General features: G+C 26.4%; 1 protein-coding gene across 3 annotated transcripts in view; it reads right to left on the minus strand.

Annotated features, from left to right (window-relative positions):
* Nucleotides 1-17,426, minus strand: part of LOC107440566 (uncharacterized) — a 122,110-nt gene that overhangs the window by 43,333 nt on the left and 61,351 nt on the right. For all 3 annotated transcript variants that reach the window (XM_087155003.1, XM_016053531.4, XM_087155006.1), the window contains 2 exons: nt 7,235-7,279; nt 1,498-1,619 (listed from right to left, as the gene is read on the minus strand). In XM_087155003.1, the coding sequence (XP_087011129.1) occupies nt 1,498-1,619; nt 7,235-7,279 (167 nt within the window). The remainder of the gene's footprint in view (nt 1-1,497; nt 1,620-7,234; nt 7,280-17,426) is intronic.

Genomic DNA, 17,426 nt, shown 5'->3' on the forward strand with positions numbered 1-17,426 from the left:
AAATGAAAAACGTTAATTCGATTCAAAGGGAATTATTTAACTTTGATTCTCCGACAAAACAGACTTGGAATGAATGTATTTTTTATTTATTTAGTATTGGTTTTTTGTATAATCAAGTACTTTTTTCATAAAAATAACAGTTTTTTTAAAAAATATTTCCTTTTATTTAATATTTTACTTTTTCATGTATTTTTTTCATATTTCATTATTAACAGCACATAGTTTTTTTTTATTAAATATTTCCTTTTTAACGCAAATTATTTCATTTTATTTCCATACTTTTTAAAATTTTAATGTGGAACGAAAATACAATGAAGATATATTTGGATATTTATAATCATTCATTTTATTTTAATTTATATATTTTAATTTAAATTATAATAATATATAAAGTAGGGGTTCACAACCCTTTCTTGAATAAAGGGCCGCATGCCCGAGTAACCTAGACACGCTGATGGCAATTATGATAATTTTAACATAAATATCTTAGTTTCCGACACAATTCTTTTATGAGTCAACTTAGTAAAATATTTGCATGAAATTAAATCCTTTTAAGTAATTAAAATTTTTTATTAAATTCTTTTTTTTCTTCCTTTCATAAGTCAACATAGCAATATATTTGCATAAAATTAAATTCAATAAATGTTAAAATTAATTTAAAACTGAAAAATACCAAGCTGTTACATTTCAAAAATAAAATATTTCCTTCTTATCAAAAAACAGATTTGTCGAAACAAATATAATAATGGGAGGAAAGTGACGGTCTTTTTATCATATCACGTAACACAAAAGTTTATTTTAAAACAAATGAACTCTAATGTTCTTAAATGAAAATAAAAATACATAAATATTTTATTGAGTATCATAAATGCGAATTATATTTTAATAAAGGAAATTGTATGGGGTCTAAAATGATTTAAAATAAAACTATCGCATTACAGTTCTAAATAAGATTCAACATTCAGTTGGGATTCAGTTCAGTATATTTTTAGTTTTAGGACAGTTATATTTAGTTAATTATAAGAGATTTTATGAATGTTAAATCATAAATGGTTTTGTAAGCTCTTTTTTAACTTACAAAAAATTAGAAACAAAGTTGATAAACAGTAAATAGTTTAAGAAACCCATGTTCGAATTTTCCGTGTTATAATAATATTGTATTAAAAATACTAAGATTTTTTAAAAATATATGGAAATAACTAATAGCAACTTAAAAAAAACCATTGAAAAATAACATTACATATAAAGTTTTTAACATTATACAAAATATACAAAATACTCTTGTACAACCAAAATACTCTTGTAAATTTATACAAAATACTCTTGACTGGTATTGTCGCCAACAAAGTAAAATCCCATTTCATTTGTTATATTAGTTTGTTCCAAAGCAGTATAATCTACCCAACACTGAGTTAATATCAAAACAGTATTTTTTTGAACCGAAACTTCATTCATATTCAAAATAATACATACAACAGTGCTATTTTTATAATTTACCTCAGTAACACCAGAGTAAGTATCATCTAGTAAACTGCGATCAATTATCCTAGTGATAACAGGTTGCCGAGATCTATATCCAACAGCTGCCCTGTCTGCATAAGCTACGTTATATTTTATACCTGAAACATGAGAATGAATTATGTTTAACAATATTGATTTCCTTAAAGAAATCATCAGAAATAGAATAGCCCTTATTAGAAAACGTATTCTGACAGTTCACTTTGTCTTAAGATTATTGCTATTACATGGAAAAACAGCACAAATAATCTTTGCAATTTTACACTACTTTGAATAATGATGCTTTTTGCTAGGTCACACATAATGAAGGAAAAAATTATTAAAAATTAAATTATTTTTTTCAATTCAAAATGTTATGCCCTACTTTTGACGCAAGGGAAACAAATTAAAAAACAGGAAGATTGGAATACGAGTCCACATAAATATAGTGGGAAAGAAATTCTTGAGAACAGTATATGTGTTACCGTTAAAGTATATAATGCAGTTATTTCATAGAATACCTAGTTATTCCATGAAATAACTGATCGTCTCAGTTAAAGTGTGTAATATGTTATTAATTTGACACTTTAACTAGTTATTCTATGAAATAACTAGGTATGCTTTAAATTTAACTAATGAGAGACAATTAAAATGAAAAAGAGGCAATTTATCTAATTTATGCAGCGTATAAATGGTATTTATGGAAACGTACCATAAAATCATTTGTTACAACAAGGATTACTAAAATGACACTTGGAATTACAAAGAACATTATTTCTAAAACAAAAAAAAAATTTGTTGACACACTGGGTTTTACACGAGCATTTTTTACATTACTTGGAATTACAAAGAACATTGTATTTGTCGTGCGAGATACATGATAAAGATTATTTTACACTTTAACGGGCTGCATATCGTTATTCTATGAAATAACTAGTTAAACCATGAAATACAAGAGAGTTTTACACTTTAACGGACACGATCAGTTATTTCATGGAATAACTAGGTATTCTATAAAATAACGGATTTCATACTTTAACGGTAATATATATATGTTGAATTCCATGCCAACTGAAACCAGTAGTGAATTTTTAAAGTTTAAGCAATATCCTTGTATTTGATATCATTTTAAAGTAAATTTGTTGCAATTTATGAATTTAAAAGTTATTTTTTAGAGTTATACAGGGTAATAGTAAAATTTATCATGAATAGAGAGTATTCATGATTTTGACTTATTCTACCAAAAAAACTGTCTATTTTAACGAAGAATAAGTTATTAAAAATATTGCGATTTTACATATAGATTGATTTATATTGTAAAATAAATGGTTCCTGAATCTAATTATGCAGTGACTACCCTTAAAAAAATTTTATTTTTATTTTTTAAGTCAAAAATTATCTGAAATATATATTTGTCCCCTCCGCTACAATTATTCATTTAAGTTCATTTTATTCGTTACACAAAAAACCTTTTAACGTAATATTTGGTTTTTACAATTAAGTCCATTCGTACAATCATGTTATGTTATATTTTTGACAAAAAAAAAAAAAAAAAAAAAAAAAATACAAATTTTAGTTTCTCATGTAACAGAGCGGACGTAACAGAGAGGACAAACCTAAATGTCCCCTCAGTTACACAAAACTGATAGGTTAACCATTGAAAAGGAACTCTAGTAATGTAAACAAGTGCCAATGCATCCTTATTCAACTAGTTTAAACAAGATGGATTGTTAACGTGAAAACTTCGTAAATGTACAAAAGAGATATTACTAATTAGCAATTAGATACCGTACACCAGGGGTGTCAAACTAGCGGCCCGTGGGCCACATGCGGCCCGAGATGAACATTTTTGCGACCCAGTCAATATATCCAACGCAAAGTAGAAATAAAATAGAAATGTGAATTAGAAAGGAAACTAGTATATAAAATTATAATATACTTTATTTATAAACTATACGGATCATTTTAAATTGTACACGCGAAAATGTAAAATTCTAATTGGCTTGCGGCACCTGCCATTTCAGGGATACTGCATCTTATTAAAAATAGGCAGAAAAAAATCTTAGAACAGAATTTGAAACAAGGTTTAGAGATTTTAATTCTTTGGAAGACAAATTTTGTTTGTTTTCTTCGATTTTCTCAATAAATATAGACTCAGTACCCAGTAATATGCAAATGGAAGTCATTGAGATTCAGTGCGACTCAAATTTGAAGACAAAATTCATTGAAGTGGGTGTAACTGAATTTTACAAATATTTACCAGCAAGGTTTGAAAATACTCGAAAATTTGCATATGAAATTATTTCCATGTTAGGAAGTACTTATCAGTGCGAGCAATTTTTTTCTGTTATGAATGAAAATAAATCTCCTGTCCGAAACCATATTAATAGTCAGGGCTAAAGAGAATAGAAGGGCTGGTTCACTCCTTCGAAGTAGCTCTCGCCGAACCAATCCTCCGATTTTCTCTAGTGACGTCACTTTGGCGCAAAGCTCGCACTTTTACTTCAAGAACGGAGCGTTCGGCCTTACTAGCTCTAACTAATATTGGAGCATTTCTTTTTGCGAGATATTCTAAGACATTTGTTATTTTCTATAATGACTTTCCTCAGTTTTTGCAGTGAATTTACAAGAATTTAAAACTATTATCGAAATGCCAGTTTGCGCGATTGCAACTTGAAAAAATTCTGATAGAAAAACAAAAGGAAAAAATATAATTTTCCTCGTGTTCCCTAAAGTAAATGAACAGCTATGTAAAGAATGGATTCCGAAATGACACAGTTAATATAAAACAGCAATACGTTTATTCTGTCGTTAAGAACTTTTATAAAAATTCATTATCTAAATAGAAACAGCCTCGTTAATTCAAAAATAAAGGCGCGTGAAAAAAATTAAGAAATGGATAAAGTCAAAGAAAATTAAAATGTAAATAAAAAGTATAAATAAAATTAAAATGCAAATAAAAGAATAAATAAAATTAAAATGTAAATAAAAAGTATAAATAAAATATATAGTATATAGTTGGAATTCTCCTAATTTCATAACATATTTTTTAATGTAGTTATTCTAAATATTGATGATTTTTTTCAAAAATTATATTCTCTTAAATTTAAATATCTATAAATTATATTCTCTTAAATTTAAATATCTATAAATTATATCATCGTAAATTTAAATATCTATAAGCAATTGTAAAATTTCTAATGTCATTATGAACCTAAATTATTATTTTGCTTCAGTAATTAGCGTTTAAGATTCATGTTTCCTAATGATTAAGTATGAACAAATTGGTATTAACGGCATATTTTAAAATCAGAGATTCTAAATTTAGCTCAACTTATTGTTATAAAAGAATATGTAGATAAAAAATGTGTCGATATATGCTTTCATTTTTCTTAATAATTAAAGTTAAAACAGAACTTTTTAAAATAAAGTATTCATAGTGTCATTTTCGCCAACTAGTAAAACATTTTTATAAGTTTAAAATGGTATTTTTTTTAATATAATGGCGAAAAAAGTTTTTTTGAACTATGTTTATGAACGGAAATAATGTGTTAATTATGTAAAGTTTGAAAGCTAATAACCAGAAAAAATCTAACTTATTTTTACAAAGAGAAAGATGCAAAGTTATCATAATATCTTTGCTTGCGATCTCCGAGATCTGTGGACACAGCGACGTCATGAGGAGGGAAATCGTAGCTTCAGCTCTAAGAGCGGAGTGAACTAGACCTTCTATTCTCTTTAGCCCTGATTAAACGAAGGATATACAAGTGAAAACTCCGTTGCTAAACAACCACAATAAAAATCTTTTTCATTCATGATTTTCAGTTAGCTCGGATCTTTTATTAGTTAACAGAAAAACATCTCTAGGCAACAGCATTTTTTTCTGACGCTAAGATTTCCTTTTTTATCTCTTTTGAAAATGGAATTTCTATGAATTATGATTTTCCAAGATTTTTGAATTTGAACATAGAACTTTTCATATGATATCCTTTGCGTGTGTGTTTTTTACGTTGTTTTTAAAATGTATGAAGATTTTATATTGAAACTAAATTCATTTAATTCTTCTACATACAGAGTTGTCGGGCAAATAATCAAATTTGATTAAGTCTTCTAAGGAAGAAAGTTTCGAGACAGGAAAAAAAAGTAGAGCATCTGGAAGAGATTATAACTATTATACAGATTCAAGAAGTTCTATATATATCATGATATTTTTTTTCTATATTTAAAAAAATTAGTGAATGTTAATTGACATTTTAAAAACATTGATATCCGTATGTTTAAGAATATTGTATGATTAATTTTTTTAAAAATCGGTCATTCTGCCAAACAGGTGAGTTACATGCATAATTCTGAACAGATATTCGTAAAATGGAAAATCCATAAAATGTCGCTCAACATGTTCTTCAATTACGATCAGCTGCATTTATCATCAAATACCGCTATTATAATCTCGCTGATTAATTCCTTTTATTACAAACTTTATTTACGATTCTCACCATCAATAGATCTATAATATTGTAATAAAAGATGTTGTTTTTATGACTGTTATAAGCTGTTTTTAAGATAATTACGACATGTATCATCAGATACCGCTACTATAATCTTACAAACTCACTATCGATAGATATTGTAATATAAGATGGCTGGAATATCCTCTCATTAAAGGCGTCCTTTATTTGGGAGTATCTATTAAGACCATTTCTCCAAAATTTTTAATATTTTTTTGTAAGGGGTCAAAAAAATTTTTATGAGGCAGTTTTTCCAGTAAAAAAGTTAACATGTAAAATCGAGGATTGAAACAGATAGGAATTAAATAAAACAAATTTGAAGCGATTTTTTGACAAATTTCTTCGCATTTATCTTTAAATTGTTTTTAAGACTTTTTATAAGCGATCATTCAGATAAATTGTTTTCATTTTTTAAAGACAGATCCTTTTTTTTAAACTTTATAAACGAATTCCCCAATCAAACCCAAATTTGATATTCTTAAAAGAAGTTTATTTAAAAAGGTGAATACTTTAAACGCTGATAAAGAGTAAAATATTGCAAAATATGAAAGAAATCTTCGAAATATGTTTTTATTATTTCGGTGCGCAAACGTATCATTTCAAGAAATATTATTTTATTAACATATATTTTTCGTTAATTTCTACGGTTTTCAAGGGTTCTCAAGATATCCATACATTATTAAATTTGAATATCCTGTTGAGAAATTTTTAAACTATTTAAATTTTTTAACTTAAAACGGTTATTGACAAATGAAGCTTTTTGAAAATGTATAATTATTCCTTTTGAGATTCATTTTTTTATGATGGATTATGATGGATCCTTCTATTACAAACTTTATTTACGATTCTCACCATCAATAGATCTATAATATTGTAATAAAAGATGTTGTTTTTATGACTGTTATAAGCTGTTTTTAAGATAATTACGACATGTATCATCAGATACCGCTACTTTAATCTTACAAGTGAACTACAATTATATATATCAAGTCAGTAAATAAAAAAGCAAATAAAACAAATTTCATAAAAAAACAAAATGGTTTGTTCAATGATTTGGTGAATGCCTATACGCAGATTTCTTATATAAAATGTAATTTTTCATACATGAAATCTTTTTTGTGTTTTAATGAATGTTATGTAAGCATATTTCGATATACCACGTTTTATAAAACTCCTATGCTTGGCCTAAAATGGGTTAAAGAAAGCTTATTGAAACCAAGGAAACTTACTTTGAAGCATGCAGATCTCGGACTGAGAAAAATTCTCTTCATCACCTAAAATGTTTAGAAACATCACAAATTAAATACTTGATTTCATAAATCATCATAGTAAGTATAAAATTCAATAAAATTCAAAAACGTTTTCGAAAAACTTAAGATAAAAATGAAAAAATAACTAGTTTCTGATAAATATTGCAGAGAAAATTGCGTAAATGATGCATTTTTTGTAATTTATAACGACAATCGACAGGGCAAAGAAAAATCTCTTTAAAACAAGAAAATTAAGCACTTTTTACAAACCCTGAATAAAAAAAGCGCCTTTAAGCTACAAAATGCAAATTAGAAATAAGCACTTTTTAAAAACGCTACGCACCCTGTCCACGATTAACAGATTTTGTTACCGAACTCAACGGGGAAAACGTTAAATATACTTTTAATAATCTAATTTTCAGAAATAAAATATTTTTCTCTACTCCGAGTAAAATGCTCAGTCAGAATAATAAGTAATTTGAAAAACATTTTTTTTTTACTTACAAAACAATTCTGCAATGAGTCATTTAAAAAAGTAGCTCAGTATTATAAGTTAATTTGTTTTTAGATTTTCGTAAATTTTTAAATTTATTTATTTGCTTATTTATTATAATTATTATTATTTTGTGTGTGTGTGTGTGTGTGTGTCAGGATTTGTAATTGTTATTATTTTAGTAAATTTGACAGTAAGTATAAATTTCATTTGATTTTATGTCCATAGATAGTATATTTAAAATTTATCTTGGATTTAGTACATTATTTGAATAAATTATCTTAAAATTTTTTTCCACCACCTTAAATGTAAGAATTTTGATTATTTTCTAAAACTGCACTTTGGAACAAATCGTATAATCGATATCGATCGCTCGTATAATCGATATCGATCGCTCTTATAATCGATATGTAATGAATCGATAGCTAATCTTCCATTCTGAAAAATCTTGTTAATAATAATGTAATAATCGTGTATTAATCTTGTTGATAATAATGAAAATCTAGTTTATATTTGAAACAAGTTTTATTTTTACATGTAGAAGAAAATTTGTAACTTACTTGTGCTGTTATAGAATACAAATATTGTTTTGTGTTCTTACGGGGGGGGGGGGGACTGACTATATTTTTGAATTCCTTTTAACTTGATTATTAAATTCAAAAAGAATTCTTTGTATGATGTTATGTGATCACATAAAGTAAGAATGGAGCCCTTAAGTAACATTTATTTTATTTTAAAGCCTTTAAATATGGTGTACATGTACAGTCATATCGTTTATAGGTTAGTTCCTTTAGGGTTAACTACCCATGTGGGGAAACATTATATGATTTATTGTATAATAATGTAATTCAATAATTAATTTTGATTTTAAGGAATGATTTACGGAATCAATTATTAATTTGTACAATGTTAGTATCGATTGGAGTATGGCTGAAAGTATTAAATTGTCTAAATGAAATATTCAGCGATTGAAATGGGGAAGCCAATGGCAAAAATGTTTCAACATAACTTTCTGTCTTGATGGCGTCCTTCAGCTTCGATTTTATAAATAAAGGAGTTAATTATGAAAATATTAAGAGGAATTAATTATGTCTAACAGTTACATTTGCGCATTGGTTAGTTCTAAATGAGTTGAAAATAAATGAAAGAATTACGAATTTTCTTTTTAAATGAAAACTATTGCTCTAAACGTTGAAAATGGTTATTTCCTAATTAAACGAATTTTTTTAAAATGCAATTTTCATTTTCAGTGGCATTTTATTTTAAATGATTTCGTAAAGGAAACCCAAATAATCTATAAATGCGTTGCTGATTAAATCTAACAGTATTAAAAGGTTTCAAACAATCACTTTTTATATTTGAGAGTAACAAAAGTTCAAAAGAATTTTTCAACTTCATCTAAATCTGTCAGTTGAAACAAAAGTAAGTTCTTTTCAAAAATCTAGACAGTGTTAAATAGTCCCGTCAAAATATCATTTTGCTTATCCAAATTTTTCAGCTATTGTTTTTAAAAAAATTACTAAACGCTATTTTTCCGTAAACGATTCCCGTATTTTCCAAATAATCACAGTGGTTCTTAACCATAAGACGCCTTCATATTATCTGAAAATGAATTTCCGGAATTCTTTGTTGAGAAGAAATTGCTTTTAAAACTTGAACTTTTTGAAAAAAAAATCAATCACAGGTGTCATCCATACGTTTTCCATTATTTTTAAGAGTCTCAATTAAAAAAAGTTGAAAATGACCAGCATTTTGTCAATTAACCCCTTATTTCCGAAGCGTCACGAAAAAACATCTACATGCAAACTCCGGATAGGTGTTGTTTCGTGACTCTCCAGGTGAATAAGGTGGGGAAGGTAGCTTCGCGGTTGTTGGGGTTCATTGGGGGAGGGGAGAAAATAGGATTGTCAGTTAACATCAATTAGTTCCCTCCCTATGCATTGTTGAAAAGTTTTCTCCTAAGGTTGCTATTCTTAACTTTAAAAATTGCAGGCATGGCTCTTAGAGAAAGCGCCAAACACCAAATTTTATCTTCTAATGCAAACTTCACAAAAAAGACACTGTTTTAAATCAACAAATGGACGTATCCTGTGCTATAACGAAATGCTTCACAGCCCTTTGTTATAAAAAATAAATAAATAAATGTTTTTCAGAATTGATGTTAAAGTATTTACAATTATTTAATCAATAAGAATTTATAATTGTGTCAAATTACAATTAAAACTAAAACATAGCGTTTTTTTATTCTTCGCTGGAATTCCTAAGAGCTGCTATACTTTAATAATTCTTTTCTCTTAGCCACAAGAGTTTTTCATATTGCAACCGTTAAGCAAACTTCGAATAATTATGGAACATATATTAATTTCTTCGGTTTAATAATTTTTCTTTGCATTAACACTATAAACTTCAAAACGAAATTATAATTTTTTTCATATCACATTATGAAATTTTATTTTTGAAGCAAAAAAAAAGAAAAAAAAAGAACCATTTAATCAACGGCTATGTTCATTTGTGGCAATTTGACTTGTTAAAATCGTGCTAAATATAAGTATATATGAATTTAAAATTTTTTCTTTTAACTGAAACGTAAAATAAACTGTTGCCATATTGGATTTTCATGTCGAGTTTACTGACAAAATAGCCTAAACTGACGAAACTGTACTTCACTCTAACCACATTAAATATTCGCTATTCACAGGAATAAGAAAGTTGTTTAATTAATTCTGTCAAACATTGATTAACATTTCTTTTACACTTGTTAAAATACATCCGTGGTTAAAAAAAATGAATAAATAAAAGAAAGAAGGAAAAAAAAACACTTTTGTAATAGAAAAAAAAGCGTTTTTTATTAGCGCATACAGAAATTTGTTTGATATTTCAACTTAATTACCTAATACAATTCTTATTCTCAAGTCTTTGGAGGTTATGATGCTTGAGTAATTACCTTTACTGAATTTTTCTTATTAAAAAGTGGAATGTACACAGAGGAAATGTAGTGTTTTATACGTACATATACGAATTAATGTGCTTTTGAGCAGGTACACAAGGAGACCTCAGGAACACTTACATAAAACTTTCGAATGATAAAGATCAATGCTTTATTGTTAAATAATAATACGCCGCATAAATCGATAAAGGAAAAAAAAAAGATTGAAATTGAAAAAGGACTGATTTCTTGTTTTAGTTACTTTTTAAATTTAAAAATGTATAACAACATTAAAACTTATATTTTTCACTATGATATGCGTCGTTATGTTACTCGATATTGATCGCGAATAAAGAAACTTAGACATTATCTTTTAATATTTTATGGTGCATAAAAATATTAAAAATACAATACATTAATGTCTACAAATTTATTTCAATGTAAGAAAAGATACGAATTTATTCTAAGGAATTTTCAGTATTTCTACTTTTTCAATATCTTTTTCGTTTATTTTTGTTCAGAAAATGTTTAGAAATAGACGACCTAACAAATTTTCGAAAATGTTTGAAAGCCTTTCATTTGTCATACAAAAATCAAGTTTTTATCGATCAAAATACTACTTTAATTTCTCATTGATTCTCAACCTCATTGATATCAAACCGTTTTAATGTTATTCAAAATGCTAATGATTAGTGTTAATATTTTACTAACTTTAAATAATATTTTCTTTTTTTTTTTCTTTTTCTTAATTATGCGTAATCATTTTTTTTCTTCATAAAAATCATTCAGCGTTCTATTTCAAATTTATATTACTGTGGTAGTACTCCCTTAGGAATATTTCTTTCTTTTTTTTTTTTCGCGGCAAGGGAAAGACTAATGTTTGTAAGTATTCTGAGTAATGATTTGCACAATACGGTTGTCCACTATTTGCTTTACATAGAAAAATTTCACAAAGCTTTTTGACTCCTCTTCACCACAGGGCATCTAAACCATCCTACTAACCCACAGTTACCAGAGGCAGAAATTCTTTCAATACTTGTCTATTCCTTCTTCATTGTTACTTGTGGAATTACAATAGCTGCGGAAAGGCATTGTAAGGTATTGCACACAGTAAACGTCACCAAAGAAAAATACACAAAATTCAACCACTTCATTTTCTGTTGTTTTTTTTTTTTAAATTCAAGAAAAAATTATACTATATTTTTTTTTTCTGGGAGAGAGAAATTAGCGATCATCGTAAAAAATAAGGAAAAAACACGGAACACCTTAAGAAAAAGATATAGATAAAACTGATATTGGAGAAAAAAAAGTTAGAGAAATTCAAACATTGTCACACCAAAAGGTCGTGCAATTTTCATCAGATTTATAAATATAATATTAACTAAGTACTGTTGGTTTTTCTATGGTGATAAAATTAAAGATATCTAGCCTTTTTTCTATTACACTTTTTCTATTGTATTTAATTAGTTTCTTTTAGTAAATAATGTCTAATAATTCAACTGTTAGTCTCTCTCTCTTTAAACAATAACATGAGTTAATTAAATTTTAATTGTTTTAATTAGGGGAAAATAATATATACTTCAATTTATTAAGTGAAAATTTTTCATGCATTTTCAATTTCATATATACCTTCTCTGATCGACTATGTACCCTAGTTTATGGTGTTTCCCATAGATTTAAGAAAAAAAATAGAAAAAAATTTTATCCACACAAAAACAAAAATATAATTAAGTAAGTAAATAATTAAGCAGAGACATATATTGTTACTAATGCAAAGTAGAAACAGAAAATTATAAGAAATAAACTTCCTCTACTTAGTTATTTTTCTCTCTTCTTAAATGTTTTTTTTTCAAAATAAGAAATGTGATTTTTATTAGAAATAATGAAATTTAATGTCTAAAAACTAATACTTAAAAATTAAAAGATTTTAAATATTGTGGGCATTTTTTTTTTTTTTTTGCTGGCAGCCAATCTTAAAACAGATTTAACAATATTTAGAATATTTAATAAAGATTTTGAAAACAGAACTTTTGAGGAATTTAAAATACTTGTTCAAAAAAATCTAATTGCGCAGAAATTATAATTTAAAATTTTAAAGATTTCAATGATATAAGAAATTACATTGTATAGTTATATTTAAATTTTAAATCACTTCACAAAATCAACCATTTAATAAATGTAAGCATATTCATAAAATAAATTTATTTCAATGGTACCATTCAATTGAAATTAATTCAAAACAATTTATTCAAAATCTGATGATTAATATTGGTAGACATAAGAAAACTATCATATTTTATGTAATCAAATCTTTTTTTTTTCTTAAAGAAAATTCTTGAAAAGAAAACAATAGTTGTTTTGCTGTCTTTTTAGCTTTTTTTTCTCCTTTTTAAATTTTCTAATAACGCAATTGGAAAAAGTTACCTAAGTTTTTTGTTCTGTTTCGATTTTAGCAATTTTAATAAATTTCAAATTTTGTCAATAAATTAATCATTTGAATACAATTTGAAAAAGACTTTAGTTCTAGTCAGTCATAATTTTCCTTTTATTTTCTTTTGAATAACCTCTTTGTCTATGTATGCTAAAATTAAAAAATAAATAAAAATCAACTGTCTCACGAGGGAGGAAACGAGGGGGATTAAGTCTAGTAATTTTCGTTATGAATGAATGTGGTCTGCCGTTTTTCTATGTGTTCTAATTTAGGAGAAAGTGCAATAATTTTTCTTCCTATATGAGGAATGGATAAAATTTCTAAAAAATCGTTTCCATTTCAAAAATATTTTGAAAGTTTGATTGTTCTAGACGACGTATAAAAGTATTTACTGTTAGCCTGGAAGAACGAGCGGGGATAATTTTATGACACCATGCATTCTATAAGTTCGTATTCCTGAAAAACTAGGAAAGAAACCTTTTCATCCCTTTCTTATTCGTAGCTTCCTCTATCTATCTTATTCTGTCCTTATCTACCTTTTGTGAGTAATTAAAATGATATTTGGGCATTTTCCTTCATCACCAATAGACGTTTTATCATTTCCCCAAATATCTTCCAGTTTGTTCTACCAATCATTTTATTTTTTGGTGGTTGCTGAGTTTAGTGTATTATTTTTTGCTCCCAACTGAATTTTCTTGAATTTGTATACAATGTTCACGAAAAGTTTTGCCGCAATACTTACAAGAACTGAGCTATCTAATAAAAATCCACAATTTGTACCTAAGACGCTATCTGTGAATGAAAATCAAAAACCTTGCTACGTCATTGATTAGAATCACTAATTACGCGTTCAAATATTAAACGATTTTCGCCTGGAATCAACCAAAGTATAAAATAAAAACTTCTAGAAGTTTTCTAGACTAACGATTTGTGCCTTATTTTTTTCCGCCCCAAAACGTATGATTTCTGTCTGTAACTATTGTCTCTAATATAGCAAAATATAAAAAAAAAAGACATTATTATATACAAACATGTCTGCATTAAAACAATCATATCGAGTATAATATAATAATTTATATTCAAATTATCAGTGAAGTTAATATTACGCATTAAATTTTATTGCAAAAAAAAACAATGGTACACGTTTCAAATAATTTAGCAATAATTATTCAAAGTAAGTCTAAGACTAAAAAGTGATATATTTCTATTAAAAAATTGTAATTTTTTTTGCAACGTATAAATGAATTTCATTTTGCGTCAATCAAATTTTGAATCGCACAATACTTTGGCTAGAGTTGAATAGAAAATATGGCTTAACTTGATGTTTCTTTGCGGTTGTAGCAAATTTAATCTTGCACTGATTTTTCTGACATTGCATGTATCTCTTCTTATTTTGTTTTAAGAAATTAGAAATGTTTTTACCTCATTAATTAAATTAAAAAAAAAATTATTTAGTGTGTTTATTTATTATTATTATTTTCTTTCAAGATTTAAGTTATTTTAATGCTATTAACCATGCAACATACTACTATTTCTATTTATTAAAATTATTCACGTTAATATTGAAAAAAGGAACATAAATGAAACATTTTACTTTTAAAAAAACTCAAGTATCAACAGGTTTTATTTAAAATGATAATATAACGGAATGGACATTATCACCTTCCCGCTTCCCGCACCAATGTGCTGTTTACTTAATTCATTCATTTAATTTTTTAAAAAACTGAGTGTAATAAAAAATACTTTTAAAATTTAGAAAAAGCCTTCCAAAATATTAAAATTAATCAGATAGTATCTTTAATTGTTTTAATTTCTTTATCGTTTATACTTTTTTTCTATAGAGAAAATTTAAAAACAACTGAATTACTTTAGTTCTGTTTTGTATAAACTTTTGTTTTTGCAACAATAAACAAAGCTTAGCACCTATGTGACTTATTAAAGCATTCTAACGTAAGAAATAAATAAGAAAAAGATAATTAAATAGATAAATTAATAACATTTGTAAAATTACGACAGCAATTATTTTTTTTAAAAATTATCTAGGGCGAAATGTTTCTAAAAATATACGAGCAAGAAGGATTCACATACAGTTTCCGTTTTATTTATTTATTTTTTTTCGGAGAAGGAGGCCAGCACACCTTGATCGAAGAATATAGTGGTGTCAATCACCATACAAAAGGGAAAGAATTCCCGATGTGTGTTGTGAATGATTGAGCCGGTTGGAAAGGGTACTGAGTTGAGGCGTGTAAGACGAATACCTGCTGCGTAATGAGAATATAATAATATACTATGCAAAACACTTCTTGACATAAGATAGTAAAAGCTAAAATTTATTTTACTTTGGCCATTTTTGCTGAAAAGGATTGCAACCAGCAAGAAACATTTTCTTAGAAAAATAACAGTTGGGCTGCATTTAACCATGAAGAACTAACCACATTCTTTAATTTATTGTTGAACGTTTACGCAAACAAATTCCGATTCGACGTCAAAAGTGGTTATTGGGAGAAAAAAAAGAATCTGTAACTAGACTTGTATTTTAAAACTTAGACTAAATAATATACTTTCAAACTACAAAAGAAAATTCTTTTATTTTTATTAAAAAATGAATTTAAGGAATTCTAACAACTTTGAAATTCTCCATTATCAAATATTAATGTCAACAAATTGCTTAATATTACACTTATACCGTTAAAAGTAAATTATGCCTGATAATTATATACAAATTAGCTAAGATGATAGTATTCTATTTTTTCACAGATTTCTTTTCACTGAAAAAAAAAAGATACTAAACAGACTAATCCATCTTTCTGATTCTTCAATCATAAACTAACCATATATCTATAATAATACACACAAATAAAATGTGATAACTTGTGGCCACCAGATGCGGGAATAGTTTTTGTTATAATTTAATTTAAAGTTAATGAAGCCGATGACACTATCCGAATGTTCTTGCCTACAAGATAGCGAGCACGTTATGTGAAGGCTTAGTTCTTAAAGATGAAAACGCAGGTCTTGATATCATTCAGCTTTATTACTAATTTATTGAACAATATAAGATGTGCTCTGCAATAAAATGCTGCTCTAAATATTATCACTCAAAATTTAATAATTTTGAGTGATGATTCTATTTAATGAAAAGAAATAATACTTTTGTCTTAAGAGGTCCACTTAGAATATGCATATTATTTCATATAACTATTGATTTCTATGAAAAATTCAATACACAGGTGATTCCTCAGAATGAAAATAAATATTTTTCAAAATATTGTTGTCAGAAAGGAAAAGATAATTTGGAATATATGGCCTTCATAGATCAGTAAAGAGAAAGATTGAAACTTATACCTTTAACTATTATGCCTTTCTATTACTCTCTCTGAATCTAATTATGGGGATCAAAAAGTATTACTCAAATAGTATAAAATTTGTTTACACTAAGACAATTTGGTTGAAAATAAGTGAAAAATATTATATTTAGCATTTTAATAATTTATGGTTATGAAATAGAGCATGAAACACCCGTATCTTTTTCTGAGTTAACTAAAATCTTCCAAACACACATCACTTCCAAACATTATATATATATATTTTTTTAAAGTTTGCCTTTATTTTCACACACAGTTATTTTGATCCAAAAGAAACAATTTTCTTTAATTTTCAATTTTTACAATTTCTTTAATTTTGAAAATCAATTTCGGATAACTTTTTTACATGTATGAAAACAAAAATTTTGTTCAAATTATTATATTCATATTTCATATTTTAATATAAATATAATTCTGATAATCTAACAGAGTTTTTTAGAAACTATCATACTGTTTTTTACAATTAAAAAATGCTGAAATAAGTTATAGATGGTAATTTGAGTGCAAGAAAAAGTATATATAAAAGGAACACCGGTGTCTCATCTTCGTCAAACGGTTAAAAAATAAATTCTAGTATTTTTTAGGGACTGTTCAACTGATCATTTCGAGCCATGGGTATTCTCATTTATAAAACTAAGATAGCTAAATCGTTCAGATTCTGCAAAATATTAATCTTTAAACTTTAATCTTTAAGATTGAGCAAAATTTTATGATTTGATCTTTAAGATTCTGAAAAATTTAATGCAATATACTATTAAAAAACTATTTAATAAAAATCTCCATTTAATAAAAAATAATAGATTATTCAAATTATTTTTAAGTTAAATAAAATTTGAGAAAAGAAGTCTCGAGATTCGATATCGGAAGTGGTAAAACAGAGAAATTTGTGAGGTATGGTATACATATTATTTAAAGCTAAATTAATTATTCAGGAATTATTTGAAATAATGCAATGT

Source organism: Parasteatoda tepidariorum, chromosome 11 (assembly GCF_982258835.1).
Source record: "Parasteatoda tepidariorum strain Cologne lab strain chromosome 11, Ptep-v5.0, whole genome shotgun sequence".
In the NCBI taxonomy this organism is placed as follows: domain Eukaryota; kingdom Metazoa; phylum Arthropoda; class Arachnida; order Araneae; family Theridiidae; genus Parasteatoda; species Parasteatoda tepidariorum.